At 39.2% G+C, this 19,120-nt stretch overlaps 1 protein-coding gene across 1 annotated transcript in view; it reads left to right on the top strand.

Annotated features, from left to right (window-relative positions):
- The window catches only part of THBS2 (thrombospondin 2), a gene marked incomplete at both ends in the record, with an annotated part of 29,646 nt that overhangs the window by 2,584 nt on the left and 7,942 nt on the right, over window positions 1-19,120 (top strand). The window contains 13 exons of the mRNA XM_084261638.1: window positions 482-566; window positions 4,614-4,810; window positions 5,606-5,746; window positions 5,999-6,095; window positions 7,248-7,418; window positions 9,107-9,283; window positions 10,565-10,738; window positions 11,194-11,321; window positions 11,435-11,587; window positions 12,623-12,841; window positions 15,663-15,770; window positions 17,538-17,697; window positions 18,809-18,927. Coding sequence (XP_084117764.1) covers window positions 482-566; window positions 4,614-4,810; window positions 5,606-5,746; window positions 5,999-6,095; window positions 7,248-7,418; window positions 9,107-9,283; window positions 10,565-10,738; window positions 11,194-11,321; window positions 11,435-11,587; window positions 12,623-12,841; window positions 15,663-15,770; window positions 17,538-17,697; window positions 18,809-18,927 — 1,929 coding nt within the window. The remainder of the gene's footprint in view (window positions 1-481; window positions 567-4,613; window positions 4,811-5,605; window positions 5,747-5,998; window positions 6,096-7,247; window positions 7,419-9,106; window positions 9,284-10,564; window positions 10,739-11,193; window positions 11,322-11,434; window positions 11,588-12,622; window positions 12,842-15,662; window positions 15,771-17,537; window positions 17,698-18,808; window positions 18,928-19,120) is intronic.

The following is a 19,120-nucleotide window of genomic DNA, read 5'->3' as shown; positions in this document are numbered from 1 at the left end:
TTTTTTTCTTCCTTGAGTTTTTTTTCCAAGTGAAATAGATACTAGTCTGGCTTTATAGTGTTATCTCAAGGTAATGTCAGCAAAATTAAGGATGCAGCAAAGTATGGTGCATGGGAATGACTGGCAAAGGATGGAAGCGTGATGGGGCAGGAACTTCAAAAGTTGCCTTTGACCTCTTGTAGAACTACCATCTAAAGTGCTCTATGAAAATGGAGATTTGAGCTCATAGCTGATTAAGAAATTTTATTGTGACTTGTTTCAGGCCATACCTAGTTTTGTTGCTTATGGTATTGAAATAGGATATAACAAAACTATAAGCACATTTTTTCAATATCTGTCATGTTTAATGCCATGTATATTGTGTTTTTTTCATATTTACGTATGTCTGTATCCAGTCAGTAGCATGGGACTAAGACAGGTCAGTTATTAGTTACTCTCAAATTGACCTAACTTATTTAATCATTTTTTATTATTATTACAGGGTCTTTTGCAAAATATTCAGTTAATCTTTGATACTTCAATAGAGGATGTTCTGCGTAAAAAAGGATGCCAGAGAAGCCAGTCAAGTAAGGTTTTTTATCTCATTAATAACATTCAGTTGACCGAAAATGAGAAATGTCAATGGTGACATTATCCCAAACACATGTAATAACCTTTTGAAATGCAAAAGAAAATGAGTTGCTTTTTGGTGGTAATAGGAACATATTTTTTATCTGTCTTGAGATACCATTTCTACTCTCTAGACTACTACTTTAATTGTGATTGTTTGAGCACAAGACTGGGAATATTTCTTCTGAATTCTGCTCATGACTCTCAATGGGCCCACGATCTAGTCTGAAGGTCCTAAAGACACTGAATTTCTCAGCAGTAAGTTTGTTGACAGAAAGAGGCTTTGGGTTTGAATCCAAAAGCATTGTTAATCAAAACAACCAGAGGAAAATAAGCAGAAAAATCCAAGGAGGTATGGAAGGCATGTATGTGACAGGTTGACATGTGTTCTTGTTAGTGCAGTTCATGCTGACCTCACCAGGAGGGGAGCCCTCTGTGTGTGGGAGTGTGTTGGATTCATCATGACACAGTTACGAAATTTAGTCAAATACGCTCCAAGGTTTTGTACTTGAGCTCATGGGAGGCACCGACTATTTTACTTTCCAGTGTCTGCAACTGGCAGCAGCTCAGTCAAGAATCAGAGACAACTCAGAGCAATGTGGTTGGGTGTACAAGGCAGTTGGGACTTCAGGGCTTTATTTTAAACTCCTGCCATCTGAAATGCTATTATTTCTGTCATTTCACTAGAACATATGACATAGCCAATCAGTCAAGTCAGTTAAGCAGACTGTGCTCTAGTTTTTTCCTTGTTTCTGCAAAACCTAGAAATTAAGCAGTAACAGGTCTTGACTTCTTCAAAGAGGGACATGGTATTGAGACTTTGTATTGAAAAGTCTCCAAGATGTATAAAGACATGTGTGTTTATATATATGTATATAGGGGGTTGTATATATGCACAAGAAATTAAGTTCACTAGTCTGTTTTTAAATCTTGATAAGGGACATTGTTTGGTTATTTCACATATTCCAGAGCTTTGCCCTGCTGCAGGACCTCATCCACAAGTGATGATGCATTAGAAATTAATCACTTGGGCCAGAGTGGAAATGGCCTTGGATGGTACAGGCAAGCAGACATGCTCTCAATTGTTTGTTGTCACCTATCCTAGCCAAGCTGTCTTTTGTACTCAGGACTACTTCTTACTGGTATTCAGCTTTATTACTTTATTACTATTTGTGGAGCAGAACTGCTGTGGGGAACTAGAATGTGTATTCAGGTCTAACTGTAATCTGAACAAGAAGGAATGGTTTCAGGAAGGATGCAGTTCAGGTCTCCTGCTTCATTTACCTGTGGAAACAAAATTACCAGAAGTTGAGGTAGAACATGAGGGCACATTCAGTGGTCAGAGGCAGAACAGTCTCATTCAAGACTGGGTATAGTCAGACTGAGCCAACAAAACCAGTGAAAGAGGGTGTCTTCAAATCTTTTATATTATTACTGCTTGATCACTACAAAGGGAAGTAGTTTGGCCAAATGCTTTGAAATACCCTTCTAAAGGGAAATCCAATGGGAGCATAAGGGTATAACTGGGTTCTGCATGCTGACAGGTACCTCAGGAAGAATTTCTGTACCCTTCTGTTGTTGCAGTTCATAGCCAGCAGATAATATTTTCTTAACTTTTAATGTCTTTTTTTCTGATCTTTAGTTTTTTTATCACATTTATCAACTAACGAATTTTCAGTCCATTAAATTATGCAGATCTGGGTTATTTTTTTGTTCCCTGCTTGGGAAGTATTAGTAAATAGAAAAATTCGCAATATCTTTACTTTTGCTTTGTAACTCCAAGAGAACACTACGAGATGGAAATTACGTGTGTAACAACAGACAAAGACTAATGGCACACTGTGGCTCCAGGCCATCAAAACGACTTGAGAGGCTTGTTATGTGAGTGACTGACTTTCTGGTATTGCCTAGCCAGCTTAATTACCACAGTTGAAAAGCCATGGCCAATATGTTATGGACCACAGGATGAGTAAGTTTTGCCATTTTGATGGCCAACCCATTGAGCTGAGGTGCAGGCACTAAGGTGCCAAACTTATGTGTGAATGTCCCACATGGCAGATGTAACCAGTAGAGTGTCTTCAGTTCTGAGGACACACAATGTCTGCTGCTTTTGCAGACACAGGACAATGTTTTTCTACTCTATCTTTGATCCTACTGTAAAAGTGTGAGGAATGGTGAAATGGCAGCTTGGGATTGCTGTTGGGTTGGGGGTAGGAAAATATCTCTCTAGTGTGGTGGTTGGAAATACTTTAAGCAGTACTTATACACAGCGCTGAGTAGAAGAGATGACAAAACCATGCCTAAATAGACAGATCAGTAAAATCCCTTCTTCAGCTAGATCAACAGAATGACATTTGCATACGTGAAGGGATGCACATTCTGCTTTTCTCATTCCTCATCTTAAAGATAGTCATGTGATCTGTAGGAAATTAGCAGGAAGCCAGCCACAGAGAACTGATTTCCCAGTGATCCTCAGGCATCTTCTTTCAGTTGCTGCCAAGTACCAGTAGGAAGTGTGGATTTAGTTCTTCTAACATAGTTTTGGTTTATGTTTCCTGCTGAGATTGCAGCTTTATTAATGTCCTCAGAATGTTCCGGTCAAGGCACACTCCATGTTGGCTTGAAAAATATGAAATTAATGACCTGAGAAGTGCTATGGGGGAATCTGAGAAACCTAGTGTTCCAGTGCGGTAGGAAAATTGCATTCTTTCCATGGAATCAAAAAGCAGCTGAAGTAAATAGTTATGACACAGAGAGTTCTGATCTGCTATGTGGTCTATGGGTTTTCTCCCATCCTCTAAGTGAAGCTGGACAATTACTTAAATTCTGGAATACTGAGAACAATTTATTTTAGGCCTTGGCTAGTGGCAGATACTTCATAGCTAATTTAAAAGCACATCAAGCCAACCAATTTAAGTAAGGTTGAGAAGCAATTATTTAATGTCATGAGTTGGTTCTTTGTTCCTTTATTTTTTTCCCCTATTTTCTTTGTGCTTTTATTTATTCTTCTAAACGAATGAGGAATACTTTGGTCCCATTATCACTGCTTGTACATTTAGATAGAACAGTTTATACTGTATAGTCAAGCATTAAATCAAGCTTCAAATTTTTGAAGCGTTGCTGTCTTCTGGGACTTGTCAACATTGGCAATGGGGTGTTTTACAGAACACTGTTTACCTGGTGGAGATTTAAATGCATAACAATACAGATTACTTTACTTGGTTATCTATGTTCTATTAATTACTGTTGATGCTTTTTTTATATTCTTTTTCAAGGACTTGCTATAGACAGGGGAGCATGTTTCAAACTTGTATTAGAACATGTCCAGTTCTACCTGTATAATGCATGCACAGTTTTGTTTTAATTACAGTCTGCCTGGTGGAGGAATGCTTGGAGTGATAAACCAAATGTTCAGCCTGATCTTAGCTTGATTTCCATTTCTCTTCAGAATTAAGCCATCAGTATAATAGCTTCTCTGAGTTTAACACCAGGCAGTGCAAAATAGAGCCGCCCAGAACCTGTTATAAATTGCATAATGGTCCGAATTTGGTCCAAGTAACCATGGGACTTATTAGCCACAGAAGGACAATGACTTTCTGCAAGGACACTTTCTCCTGCCCTTTTCTCTGCATTGAGAAAATGTGACAGGTCATGAAAAAAATCTGAACCTTCCATGGATAAAATGGGTTTGCTTTTTTGATACTATGTCCTTTTGTTATGCCTTCTTCATAAATTAACATGTTGCAATGCCAACAGTGTTTTAAAGTGAGGGCCATGTGAGACACAGCTTGGGTCTTAATTTTGAAAAGGGAAAGCCTATAATTGGAACCAGCTGACATCTAACCCCCTCTTTTATTCATGTGTATAATCTAGAGTGAAGCTGTGCCAAAAAAGATGTGTTTAAAGTCTACCATGGGTGCCAATCTGTGATTTCAGCAGGAATCTGTAATCTGTGGAAGACCTTTGTATATGTAGCTCTTCTTTTTTTCCTCTCTTGCTACCAGCTGAAGTGAACACCATCAATGAGAGTACTGAAATCCTTCACTTGAGCCCTGCTGTCACAACTGAGTATGTGGGTGAGAAGCCAGAGAAGAAGGCTGAGTTCTGTGACCGCTCCTGTGAAGAGTTGGGAACCATGTTCACGGAGCTCACTGGCCTGCGCATTGTGGTGAACAACTTAGCTGACAACCTCCAAAAAGTGGTAGGTACCTGTAAGTCAGAAGAACTGAGAGATGTCTGCTGCACGGTGCTCTTTTCTTTTCTTTTCTTTGTTTTATACCAGAGGCAGTTAATAGATTTCTGTACATACATGTGTGTATCTGTTGGTGTATCTACATAATGTAGAGATGACCTACCTTTCAAAGTCACTGGTTAGATAGTTCTTGAGTATAACAAATTATTGAAAGCTTGGTTTTCACAGACTGGGTTTGAAAGACTGCACACACCTGTACTCATGTACAGGGGAAATCAGTCCTCTTAAAGGTTACTGCAGGTTTGGAAATTAAAATCTAACAAACCCAACCTTACCTATGTACTGTTAAAGTGGTGTTACCATGCTTATACCTTTAATGAATACATCAGCAAGTGGCTACACAGGGTACCTAAACTGTAAGTAAATGTATGGGATTTTCTTAGTGGTGATGTCATCCTGAAGCTATTATTCTTGATCAACTAATTTTTTCTGAGGGAGGTTTATTGCTATGCCATATGTCTCAGGACTAAAATCCTTCCATCTAAAGATGAGCTGTACTAAAGGAAAGCAAAACCTATAGCCTCCCTGAGTATTGTGTGACTGTGTTTGTCCTATTATCTGAAGAATTGCTATGCAGTATTGCTGTACTTGAGATCATGTTCTATATGTACATAAATATGGAAAAAATATGTTTGGGGTTTTTTTCAATGGAAGAATTAAATCCAATAGTGTCTCAGCTTTGTCTTATTCAAATTGGTTTGCTTATTAAGTACACGATTTGCTTTCATTTATTTCATCTTCTAGTCTGAAGAGAACCAAATCATGTGGGAATTGATTGGGCCTAACAAAACGCTGAAGAACCAGTCAGTTTGCTGGCAGGATGGCCGTGTCTTTGCAGATAGTGAAAGCTGGATTGTAGATAGCTGCACCAAGTGCACCTGCCAGGTGAGGTTTTGGAAATATTCTTCTTCTCTGCCAAGACTGATAGTGTGTTCAGTCCATCTTGGATGAGCAGGTCAGGCTTTGTTTACTGAGAGCTTGGCCCAGACTTTCTGATGGTTATAAAAAGTAGGCCCCGTGTTCATGACACTTGGAACAAATCGAAGAATTTCCACACACAAATCTTCCCCAGATGCCCACCTTTATTTGCCTCTGTATGTGAGCATAAGTCAGTAAGTTGATTCCTTTGCCTTGTAGGATTCTAAAATAGTGTGCCATCAAATCACCTGCCCAGCAGTCTCGTGTGCTGACCCATCATTTGTTGAAGGTGAATGCTGTCCAGTTTGCTCTCACTGTGAGTATTTAGCTGAAGAGGATGATAGTCTTTGGCAACATTAAAGTAACTAGTCAAAACAAGTAAGAGGTCAAGGCAGGAAAGATCAAATATGAAACTTATATGAAGTAACTTGCCTGCTTGAGGTTACCTTCTGGAGGAGTTGGTCTCTCTTCTGTGATTATACTGGTTGCTTAGAAGTAAGCTGATATCTTACCTAAGTTGGATGCTAAAGGTTAGTTGCATACTCCTCTCCAGTCACATTTGCCAAGCTGGATGCTCTGATTTTCATTGGTTTGCAATAGACTGTGTGCTGTTACTTCTTTTCCATACTGTCTGGTTAAAACAAAGTAACAGAGCTTAGGATGTCATCTTGCCTCCTTATGGGGGTATTTAAGTACCAGATAAAAAGCATCATGCAGTATGATTGAATATATATTTAAGAATGTAAGTTAGTTTTCCTCTATCATACTGTGATCCTCTTAATCTGTTTTTCTCTTGTCATATATCCTCTTTTAGTATATTGCTTTACCTATATGGATCAGATTGTCAAAATTCATGTATGACAGCATCAGAGGCTGTGAACTAGACTTGGGAGTGACAATAGTTTTAGTAATTTCATTAATAAGTGACTTCAGTGTAGGTTCCGTACATTTCATTCTGTACTGGACAGGTTTGTTACAGATGAAAATGGTTACTTAGATCTAAATAAAAATGCACTGGAATATTACTCAGGGTTTTTTTTTTCCTATTCAGAGCATGGGGCATATTCTTACAATGTGTTCTTAATCATGTTCATTGCTATGTTGTGTTCAGAGGTGGGGCCACATCTCATCATACTTTGTTCTGAAGTCAGAGGCAGCTGGGACTTGAGTTTTTGGCTCAGTCCATTCTAGAGATAAGATATCCTTCTCCTTCCAAAGGTCGGTGCCTTGTGCAAGCACATTGCACGTGAGGAAGTTCATAAAGATCCAGGATTCTTCTGGGATAACCTCTCATTACGTTAAACCACAATTCCCTAATTTCAGTGGCAGCTTGGGAAAGCAAAATAAGGCAGAGATGTACAGGTCAAACCGTATGTTCTACAGAAAATAAAAGAAATGATAGTCTTCTGAATAGGATAATAGAGCAACTTACAATGCTAAGCACTTTTTCTTACCTTTTGCCCTGCAGCTGATGACAGTGAGGAAGGCTGGTCACCATGGTCAGACTGGACAAAGTGCTCAGTTACCTGTGGCTCTGGGACTCAGATGCGAGGAAGGTCGTGTGATGTCACCAGGAGCGCTTGTACCGGCCCGCATATCCAGACAAGAATGTGCAGCTTTAAGAAATGCGACCATCGCAGTAAGGAATAAAATGTCTCCCTTTTTCAAGCTTTTGTGGGCTTCTCTAAGCAAAACCAACTTAGTCTGGATTTCTGAACTCTGGCTGGTCAAAAGAGCATTTGTTTGAACAGTCATATGTGCATCATTAAAGTAGCTGTGATAAGATTCTTTGGCATTGGCCCCCTTTCAAACATATTGCCTTTTCATAACAATTTAGTAGGCAAATGCACTCTGGGTTCAGATCTATTAAAGAAAAAGAGTGGGAGGTCTTTCACATTGTGAACTGGAGTCTTGTGTTTGAAATCAAGTTGAAGACAACATTCAGTTCGTGTTCATGATACATGGGGCCATATTTTAATCTGCCATTCATTCAAATCCATTCCATTAGCATAGTAGTGTTTAGGAGTACAGTAATTATAGAAGACTTCTGCAACATTCAAAACTGCTTTCATATTTAAGGTACTTAAAAGGATCATACTCTCCCCATAAATGTAGTTCTATTCCATGTAGCTGCTATACCTAGACTACTATAGTACCTAAGGCTATTGTTGATGCTGCTGGATGTCCTAATGTGCACTTTAAACAGCTATTTCTTTCCATTGGAACAAGTTTATGGTAAAGTAAAATACCTAATATCCATGTTGGTCCTGTGTCAGTCATAGAAATTCTTGGGAAAGTTGTGTGTGTTTTGAGCTGATATGCTGGGCTTTGTAAGTGACAGTGGTAGGAGAGAGATGGGATAGTCAACAGATGTGGTGAGATGCAGATGACACTAAATTAGGCGGAAGTGTTGATCTACCTGAGGGTAGGGAGGCTGTTCAAAGGGATCTGAACAGACTGGACCAATGGGCTGAGACCTATGGGATGAAGTTTAACATGGCCAAGTGTAGAGTGCTGCACATGGGACATAACAACCCCATGCAGCGCTACAGGCTTGGGGGAGACTGGCTGGAGAGCTGTCAGGCAAAGAAGGACCTGGGGGTGTTGGCTGACTGCAAGTTGAATATAAGCCAGCAGTGTGCCCAGGCGGTCAAGAAGGCCAATGGCATCTTGGCTTGTATCAAAAACAGTGTGGCCAGTAGGTCTAGGGAGGTAATTGTGCCCCTATACTCGGCATTGGTGAGGCCACACCTGGAGTATTGTGTCCAGTTCTGGACTCCCCACCATAAAAAGGACATTGAGATCCTTGAGTGAGTGCAGAGAAGGGCAACCAGGCTGGTGAAGGGGCTGGAGGGCAAATCATATGAGGAGCAGCTGATGGAGCTGGGGCTGTTTAGCTTGGAGAAGAGGAGGCTGAGGGGAGACCTTATCACCACCTACAACTACCTGAAGGGAGGTTGTAGACAGGTGGGCGATGGTCTCTTCAGCCAAGTGACAGAAGATAGAACAAGGGGCAATGGCATGAAGCTGTTCCAGGGCAGGTTTAGATTAGATACTAGAAAAAAAATTTTTACTGAAAGAGTTGTCAGGGTCTGGAACAGGCTGCCTAGGGATGTGGTTGAGTCACCTTCCCTGGATGTGTTCAAAAAAAGAATTGATGAGGTACTCAGGGATATGGTTTAGCATAGGATGGGAATGGTTGGACTTGATGATCTTCAAAGGTGTTTTCCAACCTTGTGATTCTGTGATCAGGTTAACTTCACAGGTGATTTTGCATTACTGTTTCAGGTGGGCTATTTCCTTAAGTTTTGCACTTTTCTCTGGCAGTACGTCAAGATGGTGGCTGGAGTCACTGGTCTCCCTGGTCTTCCTGTTCAGTTACCTGTGGAATAGGAAATATCACCCGCATCCGCCTCTGCAATTCCCCTATTCCCCAGATGGGTGGGAAAAACTGTGTGGGAAGTGGGCGTGAAACAGAGAAGTGTGAGAAGGTTCCATGTCCAGGTATGCCTGTGGTCCTGAGTCCAAGATGACACGATAGTATTCCAGCTGAATTTCTTCTTATTGCAATGAATTTCTTTGACAAAAAAAATTATCATTTGCAGGTGAAGGGTGAAATAGCACACAAGGGTGTTTTTAAAATGAAGACAATGATGCAGTCAGAGGTTTTGTAAGCATCCAAAGTTATGATTTGGCTTTAAACATTAAGAGCTTGAGAAATTTTCATTTTATAACTTAGTGATTTATTTCCACATCTCAAAAATAGAAACAGTTTCTATCGAAAAGAAAGTTGAAGAAGTGCATGTTAGTAATAGACATAATCCCCCAATAGCCAGCATTCTTTGAAAATATGAATATATATATTACACATATTCCACACATTTATTTCTTATCATAATTCTTTATTCCTCATCTACACTTTTTAAACTTTTAGAGACCGTTCGTCTCCATTCATAGAAATTTTCCTCACTTTTTTCCTTTGTGTATCTTTCTTCATTCTCTCCTCTTGACAACCTTTGCTTTTTACTTGTGAGATGTGAGCTTGAAATCGATGTCAATCTTCTAACACAATAGTACTTAAATAACTATATGCACATTTATTTTTTGACCTATCTATGTGAAGTTAGTAAAAAGGTTTATTTAAGGACATGCAACCTTATGTCTTTTTGCAGTACCAAGAACAAACAGAGTTTTGTTCAATGGTGTTTGTATTTCAATAAAATTCAGGATTGATGACAACAGAATCAGTAGAGTTGTACCAATATAAAATGTGCAGAAGAATCATTGAAATAAATTATTTATACTGAGTCAAGCAGCACTATTGGAGATACACTGAGGAATGGATTATCAAAGATAATAGCTACAATCTTAATAAGCATAATTGCTTCTATAAAAAAAGTCACAGAGCTCAGGTTTGGCTCAGCAGAAGTTTGTATCCTGGGGTCACACCCTGCTTTATGTACAAAATGAAAGCTTAGTAGGGAGCTTTGAAGACACTGTACTTGTTCTGAGTGGAAATACACTGTGCCAGTGGGCACAGCATGTTGTTTTGCAATATCATTCATATAATGCCTATAAAGCAGTGGGGTATTTTTTATTTGTTTGTTTGTTTCTGAAGTATTGCTATCTAAGTGTAATGCTTTGTCAGCATCTTTCCTCCTATGTGTATAGTCAGAAACTGTGTCCAGTCAGGGATCTGAAGAAAGGCTATTTGTCATTGGCACCAAATGTTGTCCCCAGTATTACTGCCTGTGATGCTCTTTTCCCGTCTTCTGCTTATCCTAGTGAACGGCCAGTGGGGTCCTTGGTCTCCATGGTCTGCCTGCACTGTTACCTGTGGAGGAGGAATTCGTGAGAGGTCTCGCCTCTGTAACAGTCCAGAGCCACAGTATGGAGGAAAGCCGTGTGTGGGAGATACCAAGCAGCATGACATGTGCAATAAAAAGGATTGTCCAATTGGTTGGTATTTGGTTATACATTATTCAGTCTAAATCATTATTATCATTATTTCTTTAATGGATAATTATGAATCACTGCTACAGAACTCTACTAATGACCTTTGTTTCGGGAAAGCACTTGTAACTTTTTTTGTGTGCTGTTTAGATCAGTGGCATTTCATATATAAATGTATATATACACACACTTAATACTGACTTCTGGACAAGGATGTGCTTCTTAAATGGCCTCATTATGCTGTAATGCGTTCAAATGGATGTAGCAATCTGTAATGCATGCATATTTAAACAACAGTATAATAACTGCACTTAATGACCCTTGTTTTAAGGGTTTTTACAAGAGTCTCTTCCATCAGATGTTATTTAAGCTAATGAGCAGAGAATACCTGTTTCTCAAATGAGGTGTTACATGGCTTTTATGCTCCTCACTTAATTTGCACTCTAATGTGTTGTTGCCAGATGGATGTTTGTCAAATCCTTGCTTTCCTGGAGCAGAATGCAACAGTTACCCTGATGGGTCCTGGTCATGTGGGCCATGCCCAGCAGGTTACCTTGGCAATGGCACTGTCTGTGAGGATCTCGATGAGGTATTGACCTTGTTTCCATTAACATCAGGAAATTCTGTTAAATTGTCATTATTTGGAAACTACATGGCCATCTAATGGATTTCCTCTTTTTGTTTCTTTTTCTCTTTCTGCAGTGTATAGCTGTATCAGATGTTTGCTTTAAGGTGAATCAGGTCCATCGCTGTGTGAACACAAATCCAGGTTTCCACTGCTTGCCATGTCCTCCACGCTATAAAGGAAGTCAGCCCTATGGTGTAGGGCTGGAAGTTGCCAAGACAGAGAAGCAAGTAGGTGATGCTGAGGAGAATTTGATGGCTTTAAAACTGAAAATATCTGTGAATGAAAGCATGAGATAAATTTGGGTACCAAATAGAGGTAAACTGAAATAGTTAACTGCTGTTCCAGGATATTTTTGGTTTGAGGGACAAAACTGAATTTGGGGTGCATTTTTTAAAGGGCTTTAATTCCTCTCGGCAACTGCACAGTTGCACAAAATAAATGTAAGATGCCAGGAACAGGTATTCCCCTGCTTTGTACCCCTTTCTCGTTGGTGTATAAACCTACCGTGGGGATGGAAATAGATGAATTGGGATCTTTCTCTCTGTAAATGTAGTGCTGTTAATGTGGGAGTTGTCAGACTTCTGCCTGAAGTTCTCAGTCCCTAAATTCCATTGGGCCAGCACCTATCAGTGTTGAAAGACAAAAGGATGTGGAAGTGTTATTGAAGACTGAGGCTTGATAGACAAGGCAAAAATGTTAAAGCGGATGTCATGGGATGCTTTCTCTCTGTTGCTGTTGAATCAATCTGCGGTTAGTTCAACATGTGAAGTCTAAATGTAAAACATCTGGGTAAGATTCTCAGACACTGTCAGTGAAAATAAGCAAAGTGATATGAAAGAGGTAACAAAAACTTACTTGAGGGGGAATATGGGCTTCTTTGATTTAAGAAAATAAGATGTTCTTGCATACTGGCAGGCAGAACACTAACAGAAAGACGTGAGTACAGTCTACTTTCTGTTGCAGTTCATTTCTCGGGATTAATGACATCTGGAAGAAAGCAGATAGAGTTCTGAAAATGTTAATCACTTTAATTGCTTTTTGAATAGTGTCCAATTTTCCCTGTGGTTTGTTTTAATTATTTTCATTGTACACATTGTTTGGAGTTGTGAATTGACAGAGCAGTGTGACTTACTAACCATAATTAAAGCAAAGTTCCTGTCTTTAGGCATCTAAATAATTTACCTGGTTTTGACAGAGTTGAGACACACATAACTGGGTGTGGGTATGGTCAGGTTTCAGTGAGTATGCTGTATCTCTTACAGGTCTGTGAACCAGAGAATCCGTGCAAGGACAAGACACACAGCTGCCATAAGTCTGCAGAGTGCATCTATCTGGGCCATTTCAGCGATCCGATGTACAAATGTGAATGTAGGACAGGGTACGCTGGCGATGGACGCATCTGTGGTGAGGATTCAGATTTGGATGGTTGGCCTAATAATAACTTGGTCTGTGCTGCTAATGCAACATATCACTGTGTGAAGGTAAGTAATCAAGGTTGATAACAATGCCACATGATGACCAATTTTTTTCTTGTTTTTTCTAAGCCGTTAAGATTAGCAGTTTTCAGCATCAAGCTGGTGATTGCTTTCATTTAAGCTTGGACTGTTACAGCATGCTTATTTTCTAGGAGGTGCTGCAAGATGTGTATTCATTTAATACTTGGTCTAGGAGGGGATTCTCAAAATTAAATCAGGAGTCCTCTATGGATTTCTTCTCATGTAGTTTACACAGAAGGTTGGGATGATTGTGAATAGTTAGTATGCCAAACAGGAGCTGCATAAAGCACGGATCTGGAGCTTACAGCTAGTGGGAACTAAAGAAGAATCTCTGGGTGCAGGTGAGTATTAAATCATACCTGCAAGGCTTGTAATAAGCCAGCCATCCATGTACGGTCTGCAGTTCTAAACCTTTTCTTGAGTTACGCTTCCTTTTAAAGAGCTAAGCAAGTCACGCACTGTGAAAATTGGATTCAGAGCCAGGAATAATTTTTGGCAATAGGAACCTAAAAGAGGAACGAATACAAGTAATTAGACAGAAGAGTTCTTACTGCAAAAGCTCAGTGGGAGAGGATAGGAGATTCAACCTCTCTTACCCTTCAGAAATGTGGAGTCCCAGCTCTCACCCTCTGAGGGGAATGACCTGCCAGCCACGCTTGTCTCTAGACCTGGCAGGGAGCTGTTCTGTCTTGCTGCTGCAGCTGTGCCATTATAGTAAAAAAATGTTACTACACCAAGAAGAAAATAAGCATTAGGGAGCCTAAAAATGGTGGTGTGGTGTAGCAGTGGGTGCCCACCATAGTGGATCTGGTTTTGTACTCATCTCAAACAAACTGTAAGTCCTTGACCCCATGGCCTGAGGTTCCTTCCAATGGAAATTACTCAGAAATGGTGAGCCTGCTTGTATGTCTCATCATCCACAGCAGTTGCACTGCTGTGCAGAACCAGGCTGGAAGTTGTTTCAGGTTCACCAGGTTAACAATGGCCCAAATAGATGACTGAAGGCATCCCTCCAGTTCCCTGGATCCCAGTTCTGAGTGGTGGTCTCACTGATGGTTGAATAACAGGCACAGTACAGAGGAGCATTTGCTGTTCACAGCAGTAAATTAGGCAACTGGGATGAAGCGAACTTTATCTGAGTGGATGGCTTAAGCAAATGCTGCCTTAAACACCTACCTGTGGGATCACTGACAACACTGGATTACCTACGTGCTTTCACCAGGGCCTGTGCTCTAGTATTTTTCTGAGTTTCTGGCTACCATGGTAATGCTTTCTCACCTGAGGTTTTTAGATTATATTTTCCCCTCAGACCTGAAACATTTTGGTTTGTCCTCCTCCATGTTGAAGTGATCTGCCTCTAAATTCTCATGAAGTTTTAGCACAATAACTTCGGCTTAAAAAATGAGAAAAGAAATAAAAAAATTCTAGACCACTACAGTGGTTAAAAAAATGAAATATTGATCAAGAGAGAAGAAAAAATTGAAATCAGGCTGTCTGAGAGAATTAGAAGTCACTCAGCTGATATCCACTTGAAGTTGTGAATCTGAGCTTTATCAGAAAAGTTTCAGACATTGCTGGAAATATGAGCTTCAAATGCTGATCTTCTCTACTGTAGCTGATGTTTTTTCATTGAGGATCCAGCCAGTTCAACATTAGCAGTTCATATAGTCCTTTTTGGTTCCTGTCATCAGAATTTGCAACATGTTGACTCAAAGAACTTCTCATTAAAACCCCAACATGCTGAACACATTCAAAAACCCACACCTGTTTCATGGTTTCTATAATTTACATGTTGATATAATAGGCTGAAATACTTCATGTAAGGGAGCCCACCCTAAATACCCCCAAACTCTTAAAGATACCAAGTATTTTCAGTTCCATATATTAATTATGAAATATCCTCATTGAGTAATTGTGTTTTAAAAAAGTAAACCAAAGCTGCTGTGCTTGAGCTGTCAATGGTTGAAAAAATACTGTCTAAGCAAAGCTATATGAATAAAGCAAATGTTTGTAAATAAGAAAGTATTTTTGCATATATATTAGGTCTCAGTTTTGGTTTGAGGTAGATACAGAATATGGAGTTTTACTGATGTATTTACTTTTATCCACTGGTAGAATTGCAATCCATTTTCAACTGATTTAGTATTTTGAAAAGGAATACATGTTAAAAAATTAGCAAACCATTACAGTTCTTATTTTTCAGTGTAAGCTAAGAATTTCTCATTCAAAATAATAATTCTTTACAATGCTTTGTTACAAAATAAAGACATACATTTGCCTTTAATTTTCAAATTCGTGGGAGGATGAGAGTGCAACAGTACTGTTTGTAGAACAGTATTAAGGCCTTTTTCAAACTCCTTTTGTACAGTGTTCCCCTTCATTGCTGTGTACTACTTCATCCCAGTAACTTTCCACATGAACAAACATTTCTCTGGCTTGTAATTTTCTTTTTCTGGCCACCAAACCTGGTCCTTTTATATATAATCTTCAAAATACTTCATAAAAAGTTGATGTGTACATGTGGTATGATCTCTGCTGGATGGTTTAATCTAAAATTTACTGGAAACATCCCTTTAACAGAAGGAGAACTGGGAAATAAAATGATTTGCAGATGCATTTCGCTTTACAGTATGAAAGCAGCAAATGAACTACTATCTTTGGCAGCAAACAAGCAGATGCTTTAAAAAGTATGTGTGATTGATTGTTCTTGTTTTATAGCCTCTCGTGTACCGTATCTACTCTTCTGTCCAGACAACTCATTCTGACATAATGTAAACACAATGTATTGATTATTTCTTTTGGCCAGGATAACTGCCCCCTTCTGCCTAACTCTGGCCAAGAAGACTTTGATAAAGATGGCAAAGGAGATGCCTGTGATGAGGATGATGACAATGATGGTGTTGAGGATGACAAAGTAAGATGCATTTCTGTGTCTTCAGTACATTTGACCTAAATATCTGGTTCTAAGGAAAACCATTACAATAGATGAGGGCTTTATTGTTCCGAGCTTCAGCCGAGTTATTCTGCACTGCCTTGCCTGAATGATATCTGGTGCAGAGTAAAGCTGTGTTGAGTCAAAGGAGAGTAGCACGGTTCAGAGCAAAGCAGTCTAGGGAACCTGGGGCTGAATTATGTCTTCATATCAGTTATGGTTCAGTTGTGTGCATGAAAACAGTTTAATAGAATGTGGTATTGGATTTTTTCTTTTGCTGTGGGAGAATGGTAGTTCCATTGTATTTGAAAAGCTGGTAAATACTATATCTGAAGTGCGATGAGCAATAATAACTATAAATGTAGCCAGCATCAAGGGAGAATGACAGGAGGAAGGTATATAGCCTGGTTTATACTTTCCTCCTTTAAATCTGCCCACAAGGCTGAAATTCATTTACCTGCAGAGCCTAAAAGAAAGACCAAACCTGTTGTTCCTGTACATGAAGCAAAAGGAAAGAGCCACGTCCAGTATGTCCAGTATGAGTGAATTGGTTTTAGGAATTTACTGTTCCTCTTCTTCCCTTCTGAGGAAGCCTAGGTGCTCTAGAGCTTCAGATAGTTAAAGACGGATTAGAACTGTGTTCATGGAGCCTCTATTTGGAACATTTCAAAATACAAAGAATCATTTGCTAAAGTAATATACAGGAAAACTCTAGCCAGATTTTATTTTATGGGCATTAAAAATTTTTGACTTGTCTCCATATATTGTCCTGAATATATGAAATGTATTTTTGAGGAATTTAAAATGTCAAAAAAACATTGTTTCCTGGTAAGTGGGTTTTTTTGCTTTTGCAGAAGAAAAGTATTTCAAAGATCTATATTTTTTTTTCTATGTGACCTCCCTTCAGATTCCATTATGATGATGTAGCCCTCACTCCCACTGCTTGGCTTTGTTTTTATTCTTTGCTTTCCACACTGAGTACTTTCACGTGCCTGTGCAAAACTCCATGTGTAATTTAGGGATGTGTGAAACGTAAGAATTCTTGTTCTAGAAGACTTTCAAACTAGACACTAAACTGAAACAAAATTTTAAAAATACCAATAAAAGGATTGATTTTAGGGAAAAATACTTCCAAAAAAGTCAGAGTAACAATCGTTTTTTTCTTTTTCCCCCCTTTTTTTCTTGTTTTTCTTGGGTTTTTTCCTTCTCTTTTTTTCCTTTTTCTTCCCTAAAACATAATATGCAGCTGAAGTTGGCCTGATTTTGCAACATATAACCATAGAATGGTTTGGGTAAGAAGGAACCTTAAAGATCATCTAGTTCCTAACCCCCCTGCCATGGGCAGGGACACCCTCCACTAGACCAGGTTGCCCACAGCCCCATCAAGCTTGGCCTTGAACCCTGCCAGGGAGGGGGCATCCACAACTTCTCTGGGCAACCTGTTCCACACTGCCCTCACAGTGAAGAATTTCTTCCTAACATTTAATCTAAACCTGCCCTCTTTCAGCTTGAAGCCATTGCCCCTTGTCCTACCACTACACTCCCTGATGAGCAGTCCCTCTCCCACTTTCCTTTAGGACCACTTTATTGGTAGGCCGTAACTAAGTCTCCTTTGAGCCTTCTTTTCTCCAGGCTGAACAAGCCCAACTCTTGCAGCCTGTTTGATTAATATGATTAAGATGAAGAGGAAGAGTTCTGCTCTCATGAGTTGCGATTTATATTGTGAAATATTCTATTTCTTTTTACTAGGACAATTGCCCTCTTCTGTTCAACCCTCGTCAGTTTGATTATGACAAGGATGAAGTTGGTGATCGCTGTGACAACTGCCCTTATGTGCACAACCCTGCTCAGATTGACACAGATAATAATGGGGAAGGGGACTCCTGTGCTGTGGATATTGATGGAGATGGTATGCTTTCACTTCTGAGTGCTGTTCCACAAGTCCTCTTTGCTTTATGTCCAGTAAGATGGGCCACCTGCTTTTATACCTGAAATAAAATTGAGTCTGGCACCTCAGAAATGCAGAAGAAAGGACAGAGGTTCATCTGTTTTGTGCAGTATAGTTGTCCACCTCAGTACAGTGGATATTTATGCATGAATATATCACAGCAAGTCTTTATTCGGTGTAATCTTAAAAATATTTCTTTCTGTCATTTGTGTTCCAAAGTAATCAGGTTCTAATATAACACTTCTTTTTACTTTTTTTTTTTTTTGGCCTTTTTAGGGAGGTAAAAGAACATCAGAATGTCTGTGTAGTTAAGATAATATCTGCAGGAAATTAATCTGCTTTTCTATGAATGCAGTGCAAAGCCCACAATAATCTAAATACACCTTTTTTGTGTGTCTTAAAATATTATTAAAGGTCTGTATTTCATCTATCACTACATGCCCATATGACCCAGATTTGATGAGAATTAAGGAGTAGAAAAGCACTTAAATGTCGTTCAAAAATCATATCCCTGCAGCATTTCAAATTAATGAGAATCCAGAAGTAATAGAAGTTGAAGAAACCTAGTTTGGGATTTCCTTTGGTAATGTTTTAAACTTTTGGTTACATATCTGACTTGAACTTTTGAACATTTTGAAGTCCTTTCATCATTTTGATTGTCAGGTACTTAGTAGCAATTTTGGTAGTTCTGCATTTGAAGAAATGTGTACTCACAGGTTATTGGTGAAAGAGTATGCAAAAAGGAACATAGCATGTAGAAAAGGGTCCTAGTATCTTTTCCTGATATGCCAACCTGTTTGATTTCATCTCTTTTCATTATATTTTAATTTTGGAGATTGTGGTTTGTGCGATGAAGTTTCCTGAGGAGGAACAGTTTATTTTGAAAATTTGGCATGCTCTACAATGAACGATGCACAGGTTCTGATAAAAATAAGTTATTTAGTGCTGAGGCAGCTGAACATGAATGCAGTTCTTTCTATACAAAACTCTGTCAGACTCTGGCTGTCTTTGCTAGATGCTATATCATTCTGATTTCTTCAGTCTTTTATTTGTGTTTATTGTTTCTTCATAGACATTTTCAATGAACGAGATAATTGTCCTTACGTCTATAACACAGACCAGAGTGATACAGATGGTGATGGAGTTGGTGATCAGTGTGATAATTGTCCATTGATGCATAATCCAGACCAGGTAAATGTTAGGAACAGTTTCATTAATGGCACTGTCAGAACAAAGGTGAAGGAAAGAACACAGGAATTGCTCTCAGTCCATGTTTACTGTAGACCTGAAGAGGTGGATCCGTATTACTCATTTTCATATCCTGGGTTGTCAGATCCTCTTGTATCAAATGAAAGGGAAGTAGAGAGATGATGCCTTTAATACA

Source organism: Gallinula chloropus (assembly GCF_964237585.1).
Source record: "Gallinula chloropus genome assembly, chromosome: 3".
NCBI classification, from domain to species: domain Eukaryota; kingdom Metazoa; phylum Chordata; class Aves; order Gruiformes; family Rallidae; genus Gallinula; species Gallinula chloropus.
Note: the sequence above shows the minus strand (reverse complement) of the source record. Positions and strands in the feature narration are given on the sequence as shown.